The sequence below is a fragment of the Leguminivora glycinivorella genome, chromosome 6 (assembly GCF_023078275.1).
Source record: "Leguminivora glycinivorella isolate SPB_JAAS2020 chromosome 6, LegGlyc_1.1, whole genome shotgun sequence".
NCBI classification, from domain to species: Eukaryota; Metazoa; Arthropoda; class Insecta; order Lepidoptera; family Tortricidae; genus Leguminivora; species Leguminivora glycinivorella.
Genome location: NC_062976.1, coordinates 25,989,549 through 26,013,479, shown reverse-complemented (window position 1 = coordinate 26,013,479; position 23,931 = coordinate 25,989,549). Strand labels below are relative to the sequence as shown.

General features: G+C 36.3%; 1 protein-coding gene across 1 annotated transcript in view; it reads left to right on the top strand.

Annotated features, from left to right (window-relative positions):
• The first annotated feature begins 380 nt into the window (after positions 1–380).
• LOC125227247 (long-chain-fatty-acid--CoA ligase 4) overlaps positions 381–23,931 on the top strand; it is a 60,024-nt gene continuing 36,473 nt past the window's right edge. Inside the window, exons 1-2 of the mRNA XM_048131510.1 lie at positions 381–518; positions 13,496–13,534. Coding sequence (XP_047987467.1) covers positions 13,512–13,534 — 23 coding nt within the window. The 5' untranslated portion in view covers positions 381–518; positions 13,496–13,511. The remainder of the gene's footprint in view (positions 519–13,495; positions 13,535–23,931) is intronic.

The following is a 23,931-nucleotide window of genomic DNA, read 5'->3' as shown; positions in this document are numbered from 1 at the left end:
CTATTTCTGCTCCAATGCTCAAGGTAGGGCTGTCAACAAAAAATGCACTTGTACTGTCAATGAAGCCGCGGGAGAAGCCAGTTTATTTATCGCTGACGTGGTAGCCCTAGACGTGGTACAGACACCGCCGGATCTAGAAACCAAAACCAAAAGGACCGATATGTATGATCTTGTTGGTGACTTACGCCTTTTGTAGCAGACTGATTGTCTCGTGTTATTCACGCTCTTCCAATAGCTTCGCAGCACGGAGTTCATAATCCAGTATACTTGTGTGGAGAGCATCATGAATGTTCTCAGAGATCTCCAGGTCAGGGTTAACTGGTTAGCGTGAGCAGCATTAAACTCCTACGCTCCATAAACAATGAGAACTCTCGCCCGGCACCGCTCAGTTTCCGAACGCACGCCGCCCCGACCAGACGCGTGGCGTGTTCACCAAAATTAAACCATCTTGCCCCCAAAACAGTGGCTGTGATACCATAGTGATAGTTTTAATTGTAAGCTTATTGGAAATTGTTTAGGTGAGTCTTTTGTTTTAAAACAAGTGCCCATCGCTGACCACGTGAGCGGTACAAAGTTTAACTTGGATACCTGACTGACAGACGATTGCGTTTGTTGCGTCTTTACCTTTTTTGGTACGTGTTTGATATGAAACATAATGGAGTCAAAGATAATTCAAGTTTTGTCTCACTTTTGTGTACGCGTCAAGTTTCGCAACGAAATACTACAACAATACAACGACATCAGCAAAAAAACTATTTATGCGTGACCTACTTACTTCATTTCACTTTAAAAATATAAATAATTTTTCGCTGTCCCGGTTATCTGCAAATTGCTTTGAAGAAATAAGACCGCTTCTCGTCTGGGTACCATAACTTGACCACTTAATTGACTTACCATAACCTGGTGTTAAACTCTGCGAAGAAAAAATTGTGTACCCTTTTGTCATTTTCTTCAACAAACAGCGATTCGTAACATTTTCAATATTCTGAATCCGATGAAGGTTGATTAAGGTTGGTTGTATCCTCATTACAAAATGGTTTAAATACTTAAATCGGTTTAAGGAATAATTTTAGATAAAGATTATGTTTAAATGTTACGTACGTTCATTAGGAGACTTACCCCCAGATTCTGAACATATCTGCTAAGGAAGCGAAGTGTTTACCTTTTTATACTTGTTTGTTCTGTCTTATTAATTATGCTGTTCACTGCAAATTTTGTCATTAGAAAATATTAACCTATTGAGATATTCCCAGAAACCCGGATATCGTAGTTCATTCGTTAAGTTTTTGTTTACATTCGGCTATTCGTCATGAGTGTTGCGTCACGGTCCGGTCAATAACTTCACAACTCACAACGGCTGGCGAATTAGGAAACAGTCACGTTCAAGATTATGTATACATCGCTCCTCCTAACGTCTTTACGATAAGGAGACAATGTGTGTACATGTTTACGACTGTGCGTATTCGCGTGTTCATGTTAAACGCTTTGCCACGCATTTACAAACAGTTGCCGGCGAACCGCTAGGTGAAAATAAAGAAATAAATGACAAAATTATAAATATGATGTTAAATTCCTCTCACATAGTTCAAAGGTTCTTGATCATATCATCACTTGGGGAGTTCTCAATTCTCAATGATACTCTGCGGCCTATTGAAAGGAGTCCAGCCTTTTAATTTCTGTTCAAATAAACAATCCACCGGATGGGATATTGAAAGGAACAGTAGAACTAAGACCCTGTCCTTTATTATATTTAATTCTAAATAACCAAATCCACCTACTTTAATCAAATGAAAATTGTATTCCTTGAATTTGGTACCATTGGCAACGATGTCAGCTCTTAGCTATGGTTAATTAAGGGTGTTGCTCTTTTTACTTAGTACAAAAAATAGTAATCCTTTTTGTAGCTAATCTGTAAATGAAAACTCCACAGGATGTAAGCAGGTATTTTTTACTATCACGATCTTTAGCACAATTATTTAAGTCTGAACTGAACTGAACTGAAATCTAATCCGAATACATATCTTCTATTATAAGTTCTAAGTGGATCAAGAAAATTACTTTCAAATTTTTTGGGCTTCCTGATATTCTTGATAGCCAAATCTAATCAATTTTCTACCACCTTTTCACTTCCATTAATGAAGTTGACCGAGCGACGAACAAACGATCATTTTCACTACATTTATTACTTAGATTTATTAATTTTATTATATAACATATCAATGACGCTAAGGTTAAAAAAAAGTCTTGAGACTCTTGAGTGCCCTCAGTGTCAGAAAATGTCAGAATGTCATACATGTTGCGTACTGTCTTGTTATAAGTATTTTACGTGAAACCTAACACTATTAAGGAGTTGTTTTTACAGAAATTATTAATACTTAGAAATTTTAATATAAATAAGCAATGTTCACGAAAATTCGTGATGGTCCTTAAAATTGTGAGATTACGAAGTAATGACGGCAATTTATTTGGTTGCATTATTCATAACTTTTATTGTTGCATTTATTGTAACAGTAACATCACTTTTTCAAGGATTACCTTGATTTCCTTTGTTGGGGGTATCATTGTAATAAGAACACACTTGTGTTAAATCAAAGTCTGAAGCATATAGCTCCTTACGGCCCAACAAATTGGACGACCCAACTGTAATAAGACAGTCTCAGTAATTCAGGTGCCTTTTTTCGTTGTCGGGCTATTTGATATTCCTTGTGGAGACGGAGACCGTAAAAACACTGAGAGAAATACCCGAATTACGAAAGAAAATTTTTGTATAATTATCATTCTCATTTTGTCAGAATTTTACGGAGTCTTTAACTTTGACAAAATATCCAAAGAGGCATTCCACGAAAGTCTGTTTTGGCGCGAACGTGACTTTAAAAACTTACAGAAATGCGTAAATACGCACCGTGCAATTTAAAGCTAAGTTATCCAAAGATATACCAAACATCGGCATCGGCACTTAGCCGACACTTTTAGGAATGCTCCCCCAATAGAATTTATGAGAAACAAAAATTTTCCGACATATCAAGAAGTCACGAAAATTCCGACATAAACAGGTACGAAAGATACTGATCAATACAAATAGCTGTGATATTACACCTTCCGGGCACTTACGGAGTTATCGCCTATGTCAATATTTTGTTGTTGTGGAGTATGCCCTTGAGGAACTTTAATCTTAAGATGTTGATTATTTACCTACCTTAGAATTGCGTGATTTTGGAATGTAAGCATTAAGTTGGTCCTTTTCAGGCTAAATTGACTGTCTCGGTCATATTTGCTAAATTTCTTGTTTTTAACTTCTTCCTTTAGTGTGGAAAAAAACAAGCAATACTGATTTGCAAGAACCGTCTGTAAATACTTATCTATTGTGAAATGAGTTATAATAATACCGTTACCGATACTTTGACAATTTTGCATGTTTTGGCAATGCATTCTTTTTTATTAGTCAAAACTGTCGCAAGGTTGTTTTTATGATACACGCCATCACATTATTCTTGGGCAACATTTCGTGTTAGTCCATTCGCGCGTATCCCAACTGTTTTGCTCAGCGATCATTGAACTGCACTTGTCCGTTTTAATAACCACTATCATTAACATCTGTTTAAAGAAATTTACTTATAATATTATTTCTCTTTTGTGCAGTTATGCATACACCCATTTTTTTCGTAATAAATATAATAATATAACGAAAAGGCTTGAAACCGAGGAATACATGTTCCGCTTTCTGAAGTTCAGGCAGGATACAGGAAAAACATTCCACCACCTTACCTCCAGAAACAATTACCTACATTTTGATCTCCAGAAAACCACCTAGCAACTTTTTAACCGACTTATTCAAAGGCCCATTGTTTAACATTTGAAATAACTTTACACTTTCAGCTTATGGAATTTCAAAGGGGATTCGGTTTTTTTTTCAGGTAATATCTTACAGATTCAGTTGTAGTCTGACACGCTCTATGTAAAATCCGAAGGCTCTTCTGAAAGCTCACTTGTATGTATGTTCTCGAAAGAACCTGGAAAGACATGCATATAAGACCAGTGTTCGATAACCCACAGGTTATCGGCACAGGCGCTTAGACAACGATAAAGCCTAATTAGCCTCTGCACCCAGATAATGGTGTTGCTGAGAACACTGTCGAAAACAACCTATCTCTGTTCAGTGTTCAGTTCACTGTTGTCTTATCTCATTATCTGCCTCCCAAAAAACTACAGTTCCATTCTGGATCGAGAGCAGATCTTGGGTCAACCTAGGTTCTTGTCATGTTTGTTACAACGATACACAATCAACCAATTGGAACCCTAGGCCACTCTACAACCATGTCAAAATGACGAGCAGTAAGAGATTTCTTACAATCTGATTTATTACGTCACTATGACATAGTTCTACAGTGTCCTAGGGTTACAATTGGTTGAGTCGTACATGTCCATTAAATTTGGCTGGCTGTAACATACTTATAATTACATATTGTAATTGTTTTTAGAAATCCCTGTTTAATTTAACTACGCAGACTCGGCATGGAAATAAAATGTACAATATCTGGTTATGAAATATTCTACCTAAATATGTATTTATTGAATGGCAAGCAAAATTCATTTATAACTTGTGTATTTACTCCGTATATTGCACGGATCAGATCGGATCGACGGAAGTCAATCGCCATATTTATATTTACTCTCCATCTGCTACAGATAATAAAACAAAACGATTCAATATCACGGTCATCTGTTTATACCATCCACTAACATTTCGTAAACCTTATTGCAAAGACATAAGCCTAAAGTTGGTCAAGTGTTTGCTGGTAGTACATTTATTCCATCTTATCTCTAAAGTGGATTTGGCAAGGGAATGTTTATGGACCAAATTTTTCAGTAAAATGCTAATATTTTGTTGAACAGTACCTAGTAAATGTAGCCAAGCAGGCGACGTGGTACATGGTCAAAATTAGTTGAAAATAATGACTGCAGGGTTAGCACAATGATTACCGCGAGATAGATTACCCGTCCTTATGTCATTAATACAGTTAGAAGAAGACGTGTCATCTATCTCGCGGCGACATACTCTCGCGGCAATCATGTGCTGGGCCTACTGATAATTTACGGTGAAGGTTGTAATATTTCTGAAAACTGATAGTAAGAATAGCTACTTTATTACTCTGCCAAAACTTACAATTTTACCACACTGATACGGATAAACTATGTATAAAATGTGTTTATCCGTATCAGTGTGGTAATGGTAACCGTGCAAGTCGCTCGGAAGCGCCCTTGACATTGAAACGACCGGAGGGTTGAGCGTGTGGCCTCATTATCTGAGGCAGGTTTATTGCTCAGCCACAGGACCGCAAATAATGAGGATTTCAAGACATTGTTAGGGTTATGTTTTAAAAAACACATTCAGTCTGTTACTGACCTGAAATGCTCCGAAAAAACAAGCCGTTTTTGTATCCTTGACAATAAAACGACCGTAGCTGCGTAGGGTTGAGTGCCTCATTATCTGAGGCAGTTTACAGCTCCAAGCCACAGGACCGCCGGTAATGAGGTTCTAGTTTCGTGCTTAGCTTACATAACGCCTCAACAATCTATCATAAATACAATGCAATTGAAACAAATCACACCAGTGAGGGCAGTGAGGTTAATTGAACCGCGCCGTCTTTGAATGGCTTATCAGGCTTTTGTTTTAACTTCTTGACCTTTGACTTGTTTGTCTTTTCTCTTCTTTCGTGTATTTTTGGAAAGTATTAAAATATATTTGGCATAAAAAATCTGATTACCGCGTAATAGACTTAACTTTAATTCGGAAAGCAACGCCCACAATTATTTTGTCCTTCTGGGTCTTGGATGGTAAGGTTCTAAAGATTCACATATGACACATATCCAAGCGATCATATGGAGCAACTTAGTACTATGATGTAAAACGCAATCTTCGTCCATGCATAGAATATTTTATTGTCATTTCATTATAAACTTCATCTGAATAATGTGCATCTGCAGTTGTTGGTGACACAGTTACATTTAGTTCCACTGCCATGCCGCATTGTTACCGCACTTACTGAATTGGAACATGGTTACTTGAGACAAAAGACTAGTTAGAAGTTTATTTTATGGTTTCACTGTGACGCAGCGACAATTCTCCGATCCGAGTCCATTAAACATCACTTCCAAATCTTTTGTCGATTTGAGAATGAAGAGCAATTCATAAAATTTTATATACAATCAGGATATAGTACTCACGTCACGTGCATGTCATTATACGGTTGCCACCAAACAAATTCGAAACTATACCCGACTATACTTTATACTTTTGCTTTCTGACTGCTCCAATCCAATATATTTGATTGTGCAATGTGACTAGTATCAAGTTTACCCCGTGACACAGTTCCAAGTTTTGTTCGACACAAAGAAATCTAGAAACATCTTGTCCTCTTCAATATCTTAATTTCAGACCACCGCAATGTCATTTCAAATTTCACCCAGCCGTGACATAGAATAGTTCTAAGCATTGTGACTTCAAGAATACGGACTTCTAGAAACAGGTACTGGACTTGGTGCCAGTGTTTAGATATTTGCGAGCCCCTTTCCTAGTCTTTCTGGTCAGTTTATTTGGTAACTGTACGTTTTGTCATTTATTAACAAAGTTCTCCCTATGACACATTTGTCTAAAGCATTGTTACAGCACTACGCTATGTATTAAATAGTTGTATTACTGCAAGTTACTGGAGACAAAGGAGTGTATTGACTCTGTTACTCACCGGTGGATGAACTACTGTTATAATCCTTTTGTTTATTTTATTGTTCCTCACTGAAGCGGCGAGAGAACTGAACGATAGCGTCGACGTGTTTGTTTTGAATCCAAACATAGTAAAGTCCATAGTCTTAATCTTATGAGTTATGAGATTAACATGTCTTGACTGTTATCGAGTGGATGTGAAATCTTCAAAACACGCTAACCAAAACAATACTTTGGCGATTTTTTCTTTAGCTAATTAATCTCATAACTCTCATAAGCAATAAGCATGAATTATTTACGTGCCGTTAGGTTATAATAATGTTAAATTAGTCCCTATGAATATTCCGTATTATAATTCTGTTCCGGTAAATCATCTTCCGGATCCGAGTTGATCTTTAGAATCATAAAACCAGCATCAACTTAACTACACAACATTCGGTTAGCACAAACACTTATTATAAAAATCTTGACGTTATGTTGTCTCATCAATCAAGATATTCAAGATCTACACGAGCGGCGGTACAAACGATGAATAGCCCGTCAACAAAGTCCAAAGTAATCCCAACCTGACCTAAACGCCAGTAATACCACTATTGTCAACATAGCTCCATTCACAAGTGATTTGCACTCGTTTCTTATTTCGATCACATCTAACCAGTCGACATTGTTCTTGAGCTTCGAGACTTTACATTTAACCGACATACCTAGAATTTAGATCAGTTTAAAATCAAAGACATTACATACATACACATACATACAATCACGCCTGTATCCCATACAGGGGTAGGCAGAACACATGAAACTACTAAAGCTTCAGTGCCACTCTTGGCAAATAAGGGGTTGAAAGAAAACGAAACTGTGACATTGCAGTGACAGGTTGCCAGCCTCTCGCCTACGCCACAACAACACATAACACATAAGACATTAACTTATGCGTTTGCTTTTTCCTTTGCACTTCCGAAATTGTTCATTTACCTAGTCCTTAATCCAAACATGATCTAGTAGTCTTCTAATCAAATATTATTTGAAGTAAATAAGATCCAACGCCTCATTATACAAAATCGCAGGTCTTACTTAACTGGTCGTACTAGAAAACCTCTGTGCTGTGTCATGAATGGTCCACCTCGTGTTACAGTGACAGTGTCCCGTGATGGTCAAAGTCCATGTTTTCGTGCCTGTGGCCATTCTTGTCCGCGTCCTCACTACAATTGCCTGGTGAACTTTGAGCCGCATTGTCGGCTTGTTGTCAATGATAGGCGTAGTACAGGATTGCGAGTAGTTGTTGCCTTTACTTACAGTGTTTTGGAATCCTGGCACATGTTTGGAAATATGAATGGTTATATTTACTGTTTGGACTTTCATCAGCGTGTGTACTTGTGTAGTAGTGGTCTTACTTGTTTTCATTTCATACCCCGTCCTGGGTTCTTCGGTGATTACTTAAAATTGAAATAATAACATTGGGCGCTTAACTAGTAAAGTATGATTACAGGGAAAAGTTTTTGAGCAACACTAGTAGACCAGTTTGATCATCTTTCTAACAACTCAGCAGAGCTCAGTTGGCAGAGCGCTGGAGTATCGATCCAGAGGCCGTGAGTTCAAGTCTCACCCAAGGCAGACATTTTCCACTTTTAAATTTATTCTAAGCCTAGTGGCATCGATTGCAGACGTTTCTGCTAATCAGAAGTTAAAAAGAGCTTTGTGTTTGCAAATACGAATTGCAAAAGTTGAAATGAACAAAAGAAAGTGAACGTTCCGCCGTTTCGTTCGGAATGCTTTCAGTTCAAACTCAGTTCTGAATGTTCTGAAGGAATTGCAAACATGTCTAACTGAAGTTTTGTTTTACCGCCTGATGTTTGGTGCATACTGCATAACGTTTGTTTGAAACTCATATCAAGTTTCAACACTTGCAAGTCCGGCTTCCTATACATTATTTCCATTATTAAAAAACACGTAATCAAAAATAAATTTACAAAGGTATAAGGTGGCTGATTTGACTGTTCCTAAATCCTGTCGCTTTTGAGGTGCGGAATTCCATTCAGAAAACGTTTTAATCAACAGGTAGTTGATGACCTAGTTGCTCAAATAATCAACATTCTACCTCCACCTTGACTACGCCTTCCTTGCACCCTGACACTTCATGTTAACTATCTCTATCTTACCTTGCAGCTCGTAAGCTACTTGCATAATATATTCTCCTCATTTCCTCTCTTCTTCATCTTCACGATAACATTGGGTACCATCTTTGTACTTCCTGCTCACACATCGCTAGCCACTCGTGATAATCCCATTCCTCTCGTCTGCACCTCGCTCTATGATGAGACCTTCACGATCACGTGCGGCATCCTTCCCCAGTATTGTGCTGGCGGCGCGTGCGCTCACCTGATCTCCTGCGAATAAACAATTTAGTGTTAACTAGTGATCCATAAAATATGAAGTAAGTATATTTGGAATTCTATATTTTTGGATTCGGCACTAATTTAATTTAACTCCTATCCCATAGCATAGCGAAAGTTTTACATTATCAAGAGTGAATAAGTGATTTTAGTTATCCTTAATTGCTTTCATTTTTAAATTTTCTGTGTTCACACTCTTTTTTTATTATTATAAGGGCCACTTGCACCAAATAAAATGGAGGGTTAACCCGAGGGTTAACCCACCATTTTATATGGAATTTGACAGATGACAGCCCACTAACCCTGAGTTAAGTGGTTGGTGCAAGTGGCCCTAAATGGGCTTACTCTTAGCAACAGACTAGCCAAAGACAAGACGTGGCCTATGATGGAGTGAGCTCTGTCCCACTGACCTCCTGCTTACTCATCTGTTTGACTTGTGATACGAAGATGAATAAAATTATAATCTTACACTACTTCCGTGTATTCGTGTTGTTTGTAAAACAACAGTTTTGATACAGAAAACGTTATTAGTCATACGAAGCCGGGTTTGGAACTGACAGTTAGAAACCTTCAAATAGATAGATAGATAGATAGATATACGTTTATTTGTTTGTCACAATACACACAGAATACACAAAAGAAATAAGTTACAAAAAAGAATTAGAATACATAATAAGCAAATTGGAAAACAGGAAATTACACAGATTTTTACCATAGCGTACTATGATACTGTGCGCGAATACCCGCCCGAATACCTGTCCATCAGGTTTACCGGCGGGAATTTCAAAACTGGCTTGATAATTGCAGGATAGAGCAACCTAAATAATGAAGAATGTACGTTACTACAGTTACTACCTTCTATAAAAGTAATGGTATCGATTTACTAGTTACAAAACATGCATGAGAATGAAAGCGTCTGTAGAAAACAGACCGATGCCGATTTGATCCTGACGTCAACCGCCAAAATCTAAATTTGACGATAGTATGTCATCACTCATCATCAATGGGCGGATGCAAAATACATCAAAATAATGACTGTATCTTTGAGTTGATACAACGACTTACAAATGTATTCATATTAATATTATAATAAAGTTGAATGTTATAATTATTGAAATAAATATTTTTATTTTGTTTGTACATTATGTTTCACATATTTTTGTACATAAATGTTACTAAAAATTCAGTAAGAGTGATGTCCATGTTGACCAGGTTGTGCTTTCGTTATCTTAATATTATCGTATTGCATCTATCAAAACCCTTTGTTCGTCATTGTCGTAAAAAATTGGAACACAAAACACAATGGTGTTCTATTGATCTGAAACATTAGGGAAACCTAATATAGTAACTTTTCAAACGACTATTGGTATTTTTGATGTGGAGCATCTAGAAGAGACAATTTTTTCTTTAAAACTCACATTGTTATTGTTATGAGATAATATCCACAGTCCACACGGCCAGCGTATACATAGCACACAGCGGGTACATATTCATATGGTTCTACGGTAAATCTTCTAATTTACACGGAAAATTCCAAGCCTAATTGAGGTCCGTTCCGTCTAGTGCCAGTTTTAATGGAATTAACACCACGACCGTCCGGAGGTTGTCTCAATTCCGACTCAATGTTGTATCAAATGTCTCAATTAGCTGCCTTGATCACAGTTGACTCATACACAAATTTGGATTTTTTATTTTAATAAAATTTACCAGCTAACTCAAAATTCAAATCTTTTTCCTACCTGCTGCAAGTAGGTCACAACTGTCACAAGGGCTCTCTTGTTCCAGTATTTGGTGTCCTTCTATACTAGAACTCTTTGAGTTCAACCACAAGAAAAATGATCTAAGAAATATGATTTGATTTAGTACCTAGTCGGCAGATGTTTATTTGTATTTATTGAAGGATGATTTTGTAAGGCACGTCTTTTCTTTATTTCTCAACCAAATGGTTACAATCTTCTTCATATTGATATTTTACTAAACTATCTTTGTCGACCGGTCTGGTGCAGTCGGTAGTGACCCTGCCTGCTGCGCCGCGGTCCCGGGTTCGAATCCCGGTAAGGGCATTTATTTGTGTGAAGAGCACAGATATTTGTTCCTGAGTCATGGATGTTTTCTATGTATATAAGTATTTATATATTATATATATCGTTGTCTGAGTACCCACAACACAAGCCTTCTTGAGCTTACCGTGGGCCTCAGTCAATCTGTGTAAGAATGTCCTATAATATTTATTTATTTATTTATTTATTTATTTATCTTTATCGGTCTCATTGCAGTCTACCTCCAGTTGTCTAGTATTGGTCGGTCTTCTTGATAAATATTTTCAATCTACTTGCATTGTTATAATACCCATGGAAAATTGTACATTGTTGTACTAATATAGACTTCGCATTTTGTTCTCTAGTATCACAAATCATCGTTACACTGCGCAGTAACGCTACTTTGTCAGTGAAAAGCCGTAATCAGAATGAAGTGAGTTTTCCTTCATTCATATTTATAGCTCGCTCATTCACTGCGATAAGGCTTGCGCAACAGATGCACTAAAACATTTACCATTGATGGATATTATGCCCATTACAATAAGGTTGATGTATTGTCCAAGTGTGGATGGGACCGCTTATCAGGCAATGTCAGGTCTGATGTTGACCCGGTTCTCTTGACATTGAAACATCCTATCTATAATGTTACCAACTCCATGATCGTGTTTATTGAAAAAAATTATTATGATTTGTGTAATATATTGGGTGTTTTTGGCATATGGACATGCTTAGTCTACAGTTTCGTTTGTTTTCTGATGTAGTTCAGAATATTGGTTCGTTTCCTTCAGCCAAAGATGTCTACTGTTTGCTTACTCACCAGTTGACGCATAGTGTATAATGGTGCTGATTGATGGTCTTTTTCATCAAATCTCGGTATCAACATTTCGGTGTTCCATTTTCCATGTGTAGATACATGAAAACAGATGAAAACACAATCGATATGATGTTTTCGTTTCGTCAGTGACATGTGATCCAGTTATTAAGCAATGTCATTATAATGTGCAACTGCAATTTTACAAAAGCATTGACTCCTATTGTCATGACATTCAAAGGTTAGATTTGACAAATCTGGATGTCATGGATGACACAAGTTATAGCGATGGTCACCGTCAGCTGTCAACGTTGCCATCTAAATATAGGAGGAGGCGCGCCTCGGGTGTGGTTTACCGTTTTTCATAGAAACTATTTTAAAACTAATATAATAGAGTAACCGGTTACACTGTGAGGCAATGACCGAATTTGCAATTTTAACAGATTCACAGCAGTTCGGCCAATGTAGAATATAAATGATGACTAAAACATTTAAACAACATCTGGACTCAAGAGATATGACTAATACTTCTGCTGGAAAATGCATAATCAAAAACCACGAAATACTGTTATCAGACCAACCGGTTTTTCAAGTTCAGACCGTAGCTTCAAAAGTCGATTTAAAGATTAAACAAACAGGAATTGTTTTCGCAGACACAGAAGAAGTTCAATAAATTGATATATTCTAGTTTGTCTATCTAGTCTGTATTCAATTATTTCTTTTTTGTGCGACATTTCTGTATCTATTTCGCATGAATAAGTCATCGTTGAATAAAACTACATCTGTAATTTCTCAAAAAATAAACGCTGACAATCCAATTAGAGTTTTCCAATAACAAGCTTCCTGTTCGCCGCGTTTATGCCGATGTTGTGATCTGTTATGTAATTGAATACAAATAGAACTGCTTGTTAATCTTCGGTTCAGGTCAGCCAAGGTTGATAAAGGATGGTAAACATCGCGTGCGAATGTTGAACAAGTGTGTAAGAACCTTTTACCTCTGCTTTGAAATGACATTCTAGCAATTCTAGCACGTAAATTAATATGCATAATTTTTCCTACTGCGAATTATAATCAGGTTTCAAATATTTTACACACCTGTTAAAATTTAATCATTTAAAAGTCTAAGCGCCTTGGATTAGGTACTCTTAGTCGTTAAAAATATTGTTCAGATAGTTTAATGTCAGAGCGTGATGACGAGTTGTTTATACATCCGCCATAATACTTAACATATACGGCGAAATATTTTTTTTCCTTGTATTTAGGCTATAAATATATACTTATTACGTTTAATAGTGTAAAATTGAATGGTTTTGATGCACCCATGCATTTATTGTATGACTCACCTTTCAAGTTAATTAACGGCTATAACACAAAATGTCAAACTTAATAGGTTTTAGCCTCATTATATTTTTTTAACTTCCGATACTTCAGAGCCATACAATTTTTTGCGAGTGAATAAATTATTTTTATATTAAATAGTCTTAAAATCCTAAATAATGAACTTTAATAATATTAATATTTTTTGTTACAGGTCAAAGCAGACAGCAATGTTTATAGACGAAAACGAAGTGTAAGTACCAGTACATATTTCCATCAACGTTATGACAGGTCAACAAGGTTGTCGGGTTCCGCCGCTTGAGAGCTTTTTAATGGGGACTTCATATATCACTCTCAATGATACTTGTGCTTAGAAATGGGTACATGATTGCAAGCTATGGTATAGCTGTCATTTTCCTACTTAGTCTTTTCGGAAAGAGAAGGGTCGTGAAATGTATGGAGATTGGACTTCCACGACTCTTCTCTTTCCGAACAGACTCTTATGCATTACTGACATTACTGTGTTGAAACTAGTGCGACAATCAGTTCAAAAATTATGTGTTGTCTTGATAGGTTGATTATCGTCACTTATTGACATCTAAAAGGTTTCTCTCTATCCTAGTATTCATGTGAAACGGCGCCAAAACACAGACTTTTTTTTGGAAATAATTGCAATGCAGCGTCATGGAGTGTCACTTAAAAAATGTGATATTTTCTAAGATGATTGATTATAATAGAGATAGTTCTGATAAACCATAACTGAGAATGCACACGGGTAATTTTGATGTTTATAACCGGTAGCACTAACCGGTATAAGTAACACTAAGTACCAGTCTTCTTTGACACAACGTTGACGCTATCATAGACGCCGGGCTATGCATCGCAACAATTTAATTAACACTTCATATTATTGTAAAAATTCAATTTGCGATAGCGATATAAAACTGAAGGTTAAAGTTTGCATTATTGATTGCAACTGACGCACATTGCACGTTGCCAACTGAAGAAGTGTTATCAATATCACGATTTGGGTGGTTATTAGTGTTATTACTTTATCTTGAATTATCTTATCCAGGTCTTTAAATAATGCTAACTAATATACAACTTATTTAATTTACTCGTAGTCGAGTTACGTAAATATTAAAAATATCTAAACGCGGCGTGCCGACTATTTGGGACTAAGCAAGTTGCGATATCAATAAAATACAACAAATACAATAATCAAGTCTTGGCTTTACAACACGTACTAAAAGTGGATAAATAATAAAGATAGATAAACCTAAAAGGAAGTAAGCGATAATCAGAGAAGACAGGTCATTATACTTACAGACATTCCGTTTACTATAATTAATAAATAACAAACAGATTAGCCTAAATAAAGCTCGGAAGGTAATTTAGACATTATCATACCCTTACTAATATCCGCCTGATAAACATTTTCACTAGTAAGTTACCCCCTAATTTTTTTTCGGAATAAAGATAACATTAAAACTCCGGTATCCTTTATAGTTAGGTGTGGACACTTACAGGACATATTAAATAACGCAGTTTTCCGAATAGCCTTTTTTTGCTGAAACAAAAGAAACTCAGTTGAATCTGTTGAACTTTGAATCATGCGATACTATTGACTTGTTTATTGTATATAAGGAAAAAGTTACAAAAATTCCCACCGCAGAATTTCTTGCGGTTTGACTGGACTTTGAATTCTCGATCGTTCACCACTTAAGATGATACAGGAGGGGTCAATTCTCCATAAAAACGCTCTCGACTATTTCCTCCCTGGTTTTTGAAGATAGAGCAATGATTTTTTCAACACAGATTATTATTATTTTTATCTGTGTCGGGCCGTTTTGATTTTTTTGGTATTTTATTTTTAAAGACGCTAGAGCCATTCAAAAATTTCCAATAACGGCCTTTTTCATTATGGCGCAAAAAAATGTGTGATACTCAAGATTGGTAACAATTAGCCAAAAAAAAACTAAACGGTCCGACACAGATTATTTCATTGTTATTCAGATTCTCAAATTTCGTTCCGATTGATTCAGTTTTGAAGGAGGAAACAGTCGAGAGCGGAACCTGGATTTTAAAGATTTTTCCGCAATATCTTTTAACTGAGTTGTTCTTAATGGACAATTTTTTTTCGATAAATCTAGTTAATAACACTAGTATATTAAACTAGAATTCCCAAATTGAAAGGGGGGCTCCTTTCCATTTCAGCATTTTCGCTCCTGTCGCGTCTTAATCTGATACGATGGTACTAAAAGATAAGTAATGCCCAAAAGCTCGTGGGAGTCAAGCATAAATTGGCAAAATCCGCAAAACTCACACATATAATGGGCCCGGTTGTGTTCAATCGTTTGCCGCCACACGTCACTGACGCGCCGACACTGACCAGTTTCAAAACAGTTTTTCAGAATTTACCAACTTAGTAAATACCTAATGTAGGTAACCAACTGTAGATAGTAATATTTAATTTTTATTTTTATTTGGGGTATGTTAAGTTATAACTTAATAAATCAATTATAAGTATTATTATAAGAAATTATGAAGAATGACATGTAATAGGAATTATTATCAATAAACGAATATGAATAAGATAACCACACCATTCGTGACCGGCTATTGCTTTCCTTTTTTCCATAGTATAAAAAGTGAGTAAAAAGTAAGTGTAATAAGTAAGTTTTTGGCAACCTTCAAATCAATGGTAAACAGGCATCTTCTGGGTTCTGGGCGAGCTCACTCCATCGTACAGATCGCATCCGTATCCTAAGCCCATTTATAATTTAAAAAAATAGGTATATCCGCGAATTATTGTCCGATACTTACTAAAAACTAACACGGATTCGCTTTAATCCTTATCAACAGCATTTCGTAACCGGCCAGCTCCGTCTTGATATCCGTCTCGCCACGTATCTGATAACGTGTCGTACGTTAGATAAATAAACTAACCCTACGCTGTCGTAATCGTACGCAGTCGTCTTTTACACTTTGAGCGAATAGGATGATTTCTGTTAAACGATACGGGTGAGTGATTATGATAATATTGAATTAATTATGTAAATTATGTGAGTAAACTGGTTGGTATATATCCCAGAAATTTAGAGGACGGTTCGAACCGCTTATTTAGTACCCAATCGTGTGCGTTTGTATTTATATTTGTATTTGTACCAAAATCGCGGATGGGGTTGAACAACTCTGACATCTTGGTATTTGTTATAAGTAGATATACTTAACTTACGAAGCCTCATGCAATATATATCAATCAGTATTGTAGCTTTCTTAATTCAGACCAGTTTACATATAACAGAGACCCAAGAAGAATTGAAATTTCTCAGGATAAGTTTTCTACTGCTCGACCCATCTTTATACGGGTTTTTGGACACATTACTCTTGGCATGAGTTAAATCCCTCGGCGAAGACATTTTCAGCCTTACAAATACATTAAAGAACGTACTTATACGTTTAATTAATTAATTAATTAATTAATTTTTGGTCTGTTAAATAACTTTTAGCATACGCTATTAGAATAGCTTAATTAAGTAGCTTATAAGTAAAATTTGCATGCTTATTCAAGTAGAATGTACGCACTTTTTGTATACTTACACTTAAGAACTCACTGTAACACTACATTTTTGCAAATAAATATTGATTGATTGATTGATTTGAATGAATAAGTAGGCTACAAAAACGTCAAACAAAAATAACTATAGCCTACATAAATAAATAGGGAATTGTGATTTTTGGATCAATTGTGCACTTAGGTATAATAGAAAAAAATGCAGAGATAACCTTACCGACGAGCTAGAACATATACCTACCTAATTAGCTTCGAGCTACTACCACGCTGAATCTAAACGTCATGAATAAAATCACTTCCACACAAACATCTCATTTGAATTTAGATAACCAAAGTTTTCATAGTCACTGTACTTCCGAATAGGACAGACTGTGCCCGCCATGTTTTCTTTGACCCACTATCAATAAAGGTTAACTATGTATCGTCTATGACATCCTGATACGATATTGCCTATTTGTAGGCACGGTTAAGTGTGATACACCTTATTTGAAGGGTATACAGTCTTGTTGATTTATATTATGGTCGTAACTGTTACCGATTCACCTTGAGAGGTTACTTTTTATGCACTTTTAATTGCATCGTAATGAGAGTGACGTAATCCATGAATTGTTTTCTTGCACGGAATACGAGTATCGTTGGCATATAGGTAATTGGAAGAAATATTTTACATTATGTATTCACCCAGGAAAACAAATAATGGCACTGTTGTTTACCATCAAGCAATACGCGGGCATGACTCGATTTCCTCGAACGCCTATCACAAAAAATATTCTTACTTATAATACATATTCATATATTTGTAGGAAAGTGACAATGACTATGATAAAAGACGAGAAAAACGCGTTATTTTGGGCTTACTTGCTTATTATGGTCGTGTCGTGAACGCTATTAATAGCACTTCACGTCCGAAATTTTTAACTGACAGTCCTTAAAGTGAGATGAACCGATAGTCAGTTGTAGATTGGCAGAAATAAAAAGGAAACGAATGTATTCAGGAGGCGCTTACAATATTGATGGTTACTACAAAACGTCAACAGTCAAAAGGTCTTCATGTAAAGACTGTATTACAGTTGACTTTCGTATCTTGACGCTGGTCTTCCGCGATGACCCGTCCAATCGGTAATCAGTACGTAAACATATTTTGCTGTTAGTATGTCAGTAGACTAGTACAGTGTTAAATAAATTATCCTCATTACATTACTATTATACCAATTGTTACTCGCATGATGTAACGGGCCGTCATGCGCAGCGCTGCCTACTTTCACCGCAGGGCCGATGGACCAGAACCTAGACAAATGCCGACGGTTCAGGGAACACTGAACTTTCAGCCAACGTCGTAAAGCCTTTCAAGTTACACTTTACAGTTGGTTATTGCCCTTTGGGAGAAAATTTCCAGTAGCTTCTACAACCTTTGGCTTTATGACTTTTGGTCTAGAAACTTAGAAGTTATTTTGAAGTTGAAAGCAGTTTTGGATTCAATAAAAGTTAACTTGTATTTTTGTGCCAATTATTATGAAGCGTCATGAATCGCCAATTATGTACATCCTAATAAATAACAAATCACAAAATGAAGACCGATGGGCAAAATAAAATCAACTTTGTTCACTAAAATACAGAATTAATGACGAAATGATTACCCGAAAATTGGTTCATTGTTCTTAATGATAATTAATACTGAACTAAATTGGCACAGTGACATAGATGAGAATTAATAACTTCGTCGTATATAGTGATTAATATTGTAGTCGCATGTAAACAAGAACGAATCAATCCGACCATTGAATATAAACGTACTTCTTTTTATCCTAGTCATCTACCCTGAAATCTTGCGCAGCAAGAACCTCCTATATGGATCTTCACAACCAACTTGTTTTGCCCTTCTAAAGGAACAAACCCTTCAGTTGAACAGACAGATCAACCTTCGCTGGTATTTGTCCTGTCAATTTTGTAATAAAATCTGCCTTTACGCTTCTAATAATACCACAAATATCAACGTCAGATCAGAGTCGAGGCAGATTATGACTGTGTTGACTATAATGCAGTCAGCAACAAAGATATGGATACAGCCAAAGTGTGAAATACCAATATGTTGAGTTGTTTACATTACACAACCTTAATGTACAAGCAAGAAAGTCCTATGTACATATTTGTTGCTGACTGTACATCGTGATTACGAAAAAGGTAGACGGCTTCACCCACGGGGTTAGACACGAGCGTCTGTCGGCGACGCCTGATTTCAAAATGTTTCCGAACAATATTCTCTGATGCTTTTCCTCGGGAAAACAATACCGGAATATACACCTCCACATTTTTTTGAAGAGTAACTGGGATTTTGTATAAAACAGAACAGACAAAGCGGAGTTTTGGTTAAACATATCCAAGGTTTCAATAGATATTGTTATTTCCAAGTTGAAGTTGTCCAGTATTTAGTTTAAAGTTTGAACCTGGCTAAATACTCATAAACAGGTAATATCTGTGTACTGGCTTTCCCTATTTATCTCTAATATCTTTATGTATTAAAAAAAATCCCGTTTTCTAAGTAATATTGCACTCCAAAAACATGTGATTTAAGGTACAAAGGTTAATGACTTTACCCCACTTTGATAGCCGTATCTTAGATAGCGCCACGGATTTCGTGATTGATTGTAAAATATGCGCTCTTTAAAAATATAGTTTTTGATAGCTTCATTCATTTACTCGCAGGACCGGGTATCAGTAAATGAAAGTTACTGGTTTATTATTTACTCATACTTTACATCCTGCAATGTATTTGTTAATAAAAAAAACATGAAACAACAAAAGCAACACGTCATGATAACAACGTGTTTACGGAACCCTGAAACAATCATTATCGAAACACTACTATATTTTACAGGAGTGGTTGTAAACGGTTCCTTATCTAAGGCTTCTGTCATTAAACGACACCGTGCAGCGTGACTCTCATTACCTTTATTAATTGGACAATAACACTTGCCAGCTCATTACATGCACAGTTTTTAATTTATTACATGCATTATTTCCTGTAATAATACGTAATCAACATTGGCATTATCGTCTATCGCAGACGACATTCGAGAAATTTCTGTTCTGATGGCTGAATAGGCCATTGTGAGACCGACATAGACTATAGCAGGAATGACAAGAAAAGTTTACGAAAATCCATATAAATATACGTTGTGGGATATAGTATTTAGATCTTGAAAACGTCAATAATGATATTGGCTATGGCTTGTTATCTTTGGCAAAATGATAAGACTTAAAAACGCCAGCAATAGATTGAAAATGAATCTGAAAAAACAATCTTATAAATAAAATGCAGTCCGTTTCTACTGCTTATCACACTGCTGCTCATAATTAAAACAATCACTTATTTTACCTGTTAATAGTGTATGGGTAGGTACACCCTACCATGTCAATGCCCGTCTGTTTCAAGGGTATTTTTGATATACCTCGGTTGTTTTGATGTTTAGTCCAGTTTACTCGACCGATAGTGTCATTAGACTCATTAGCTCGCACGACTTTATTATCACAAGAAAAAAAAACCGGCCAAGAGCGTGTCGGGCCACGCTCAGTGTAGGGTTCCGTAGTTTTCCGTATTTTTCTCAAAAACTACTGAACCTATCAAGTTCAAAACAATTTTCCTAGAAAGTCTATATAAAGTTCTACTTTTGTGATTTTTTTCATATTTTTTAAACATAGCACTTTTTTTCCTTTAGGAGCGATTATTTCCGAAAATATTAATATTATCAAAAAACGATCTTTGTAAACCCTTATTCATTTTTAAATACCTATCCAACAATATATCACACGTTGGGGTTGGAATGATAAAAAAATCAGCCCCCACTTTACATGTTGTAGGGGGAGTACCCTAATAAAACATTTTTTTCCATTTTTTATTTTTGCACTTTGTTGGCGTGATTGATATACATATTGGTACCAAATTTCAGCTTTCTAGTGCTAACGGTTACTGAGATTATCCGCGGACGGACGGACGGACGGACGGACGGATGGACGGACGGACGGACGGACGGACGGACGACGGACGGACGGACGGACGGACGGACGGACGGACGGACGGACGGACGGACGGACGGACGGACGGACGGACGGACAGACAGACAGACATGGCGAAACTATAAGGGTTCCTAGTTGACTACGGAACCCTAAAAACAAGAGTTGTAAATGTAAGTCCGGTTTAAAAAATACTTGATATGACATCTAAAATTTGCCTCTTTTTTCTATTTTTCTACAACGCAATCTTTTGCCAAAATGCTCAAGAATGTTGGGGGCTTGACACACAAAAAAATGCAGATACATTTTTCCGCATGTCCTATATGCGTATAGAAATAGTTAATAGATAAATCGGTCCGAAGTCCGCGCGCCAAGGCGACGCTGAAGGCTCCTGATAATGATATAAGATTTCATGCGACCCGCTGTTTGTGCCACTTGACGTGCTAATTGACTGATATGAGATACGGGATCTTATGGTTACTTAAGGAATAAGGTAATATGACTAATGGGTTGCCAAGACTCGCACCAGACAACCGGCGGTTCCTGGTTGCCTATTATGAATGGAACGTCTTGTTTTTCAATAAAACTTAGTAGTCCTCTGGACAATTATAATGATAGATCTCAGGATTGCCGTAAGGCGTACTTGATTGTGTAAGTGGCGTAATAAATTGCTCGTTACTCGACTATTTGTACAGATGTACAAAAGGATAAGCTCTGTTAATGACCTACTTAGTTATATTACGTAAATGCATCTGCTGATACGAGTATGACTCCTTTGCACTACCGCATAACTCTCCTTCTTAGTCCTTGGACTTTTAGACCTATGTTGATAATTTGATATGCATGAAAACTGATTCATTCCGTGATTCTGATTAATGTGTCAGCGTCGAAATATCACGAGCTTGACAAAAAATGTAATCAAAGTTTATATCCCGGTCAATATAAATCTAACGAAACTAATCGTGAATCATTCAAAAGTCAAAACTCTCATTGGAGTTTTCTCTTAAGACGATACGGTAGGGGTCAATTCTCCATACAAACGCTCTCGACTAATTCCTCCCTGGTTTTTGAAGATAGAGCAATGATTTTTTCAACACAGATTGTTATTATTTTTATCTGTGTCGGACCGTTTTGATTTTTTTGATATTATGCTTTTTAAAGATTCTAGAGCCAATCAAAAATTTCCAAACGGCCTTTTCCATTGTGGCGCAAAAAAAGGTGTGATACTCAAGATTGGTAACAATTACCCAAAAAATCTAAACGGTCCGACATAGATTATTTTATTGTTATTTAGATTCTCAAATTTCGTTCCGAATAGTTCCGATTGATATAAGTTTTGAAGGAGGAAAGAGTCGAGAGCGGAAGCTCGATTTTAAAGATTTTTTTGAAATATCTTTTGACTGAGTTGTTCTTTAATGGACAATTTTTTTTCGATAAATCTAGTTAATAACACTTGCATAATGCATATTTAACTAAAATTCCCAAGTTGAAAGGGGGGCTCCTTTCCATTTTAGCATTTTCGCTACCGTATCCTCTTAAGTACACTTATAAAAGGGGTTTACTAGGGGTTTTTTTTATCTCCCCTGAGTGATCTCTTGATATTTAACATAAAATTAATTATAAAGTGGAACATGTTAGCCAAATAACAGGTGGCATTGATGCAATGACATAAAACAATAACCGTTTCAACTGAAATGCCTTCTATAAATAAATGGCAGTAATTCAGCAGAATACGAACAGCCCTTTTCAGTGACGTCGTTCAAGTGTAGAGTGGGCGGCACTCGTGCAGCATCCAATAAGTTCTCGGCTTTTGCTATCGATTCCTACTTCAAGGAATGTTTAATTAAGCTTTCACTTTTGGTACAAATTCTAGTAGACTTTCTTGTCATGTCAGGTTTAATCTAGGTATATGATTTCAGCTTTATAGTTATTTCGTAATCGTATTTTTGTATTAAGTACTAGCTTTTGCCCGTGGCGCGAGACGCGCGAAACGTTAGAAAGAGACAAAAAGTAACCTATGTCACTCTCCATCCCTTCGACTATCTTCACTTAAAAAATCACGTCAATGCGTCGCTCCGTTTTGACGTGAAAGACAGAGAAACAAACAGACACACACACTTTCCCATTTATAATATTAGTATGAATTGTGCTTTTTCCTTGTCTTATCTTCGAAAATCATACGATTGCTTTCATTCAAATCCATTAGTGATACTGAAGTAGCTGAGCTGATAGATATATCGAATGTTTTGTAAGGCGTAATTTCACCTGGAAATTATCAGCTCTCATCATCTTTGTGTATGTCCCCAGCTTTTAATCCACTTTATTAGTTTCAAGAGCCTTATTTGATTCTAATAATTATCTAAGTATATTAGACAGTGCAATGTTTAGGACTTTTATTAGGCGAGATCTGAGTAAGATACCTTTTTCTGCCTGTTAATTAAGAGCATGTTTCAAATACTTCAATGGCATATTCGCAATTCGCATTTATTTTTATACCATACCTTGCCTAAGATCCTATGCCATGTTTCTCAAACCGGCCTTTTTGCAACGTTGCCATTATGACGACATCTGCCCATTATAGTTGTTATCGCCGTATAAGGTAAATTACAGGTGTAGATATACGCAGTTTCTTGCTGCATGAACAATACGTTAACCTTATTTTATACTTCTCAAACCGTTTCGAAGGTGACTTTAAACTTAGATATTTTAACACACATTACTATATCTAAAAATCGCTGTATTAAAAAATGGTAACAGGATTAAGTAGCTATACTTATATTCTATTCCTTTGACCACTACTCTCCGTCCTCCATAGCTTGAGCTTTGTGTATCACCTACCGTCTTTTGAATTTCTTGGATCACATCTTTTCATCTAATGGGAACATTGTTATTTCCTTCTCCATACGTCTGTATCGTGCATGATTATGAAATACTTACTAGGAAATTATATAATTCTTAAAGCAGCGCACCCTTAAAATAGATTTTTTTTATGTCGATTAGTCCTGACAATAGAACAGTTTAACATGTCAAAACTATACGATAACCATCTCGCATCTACATCG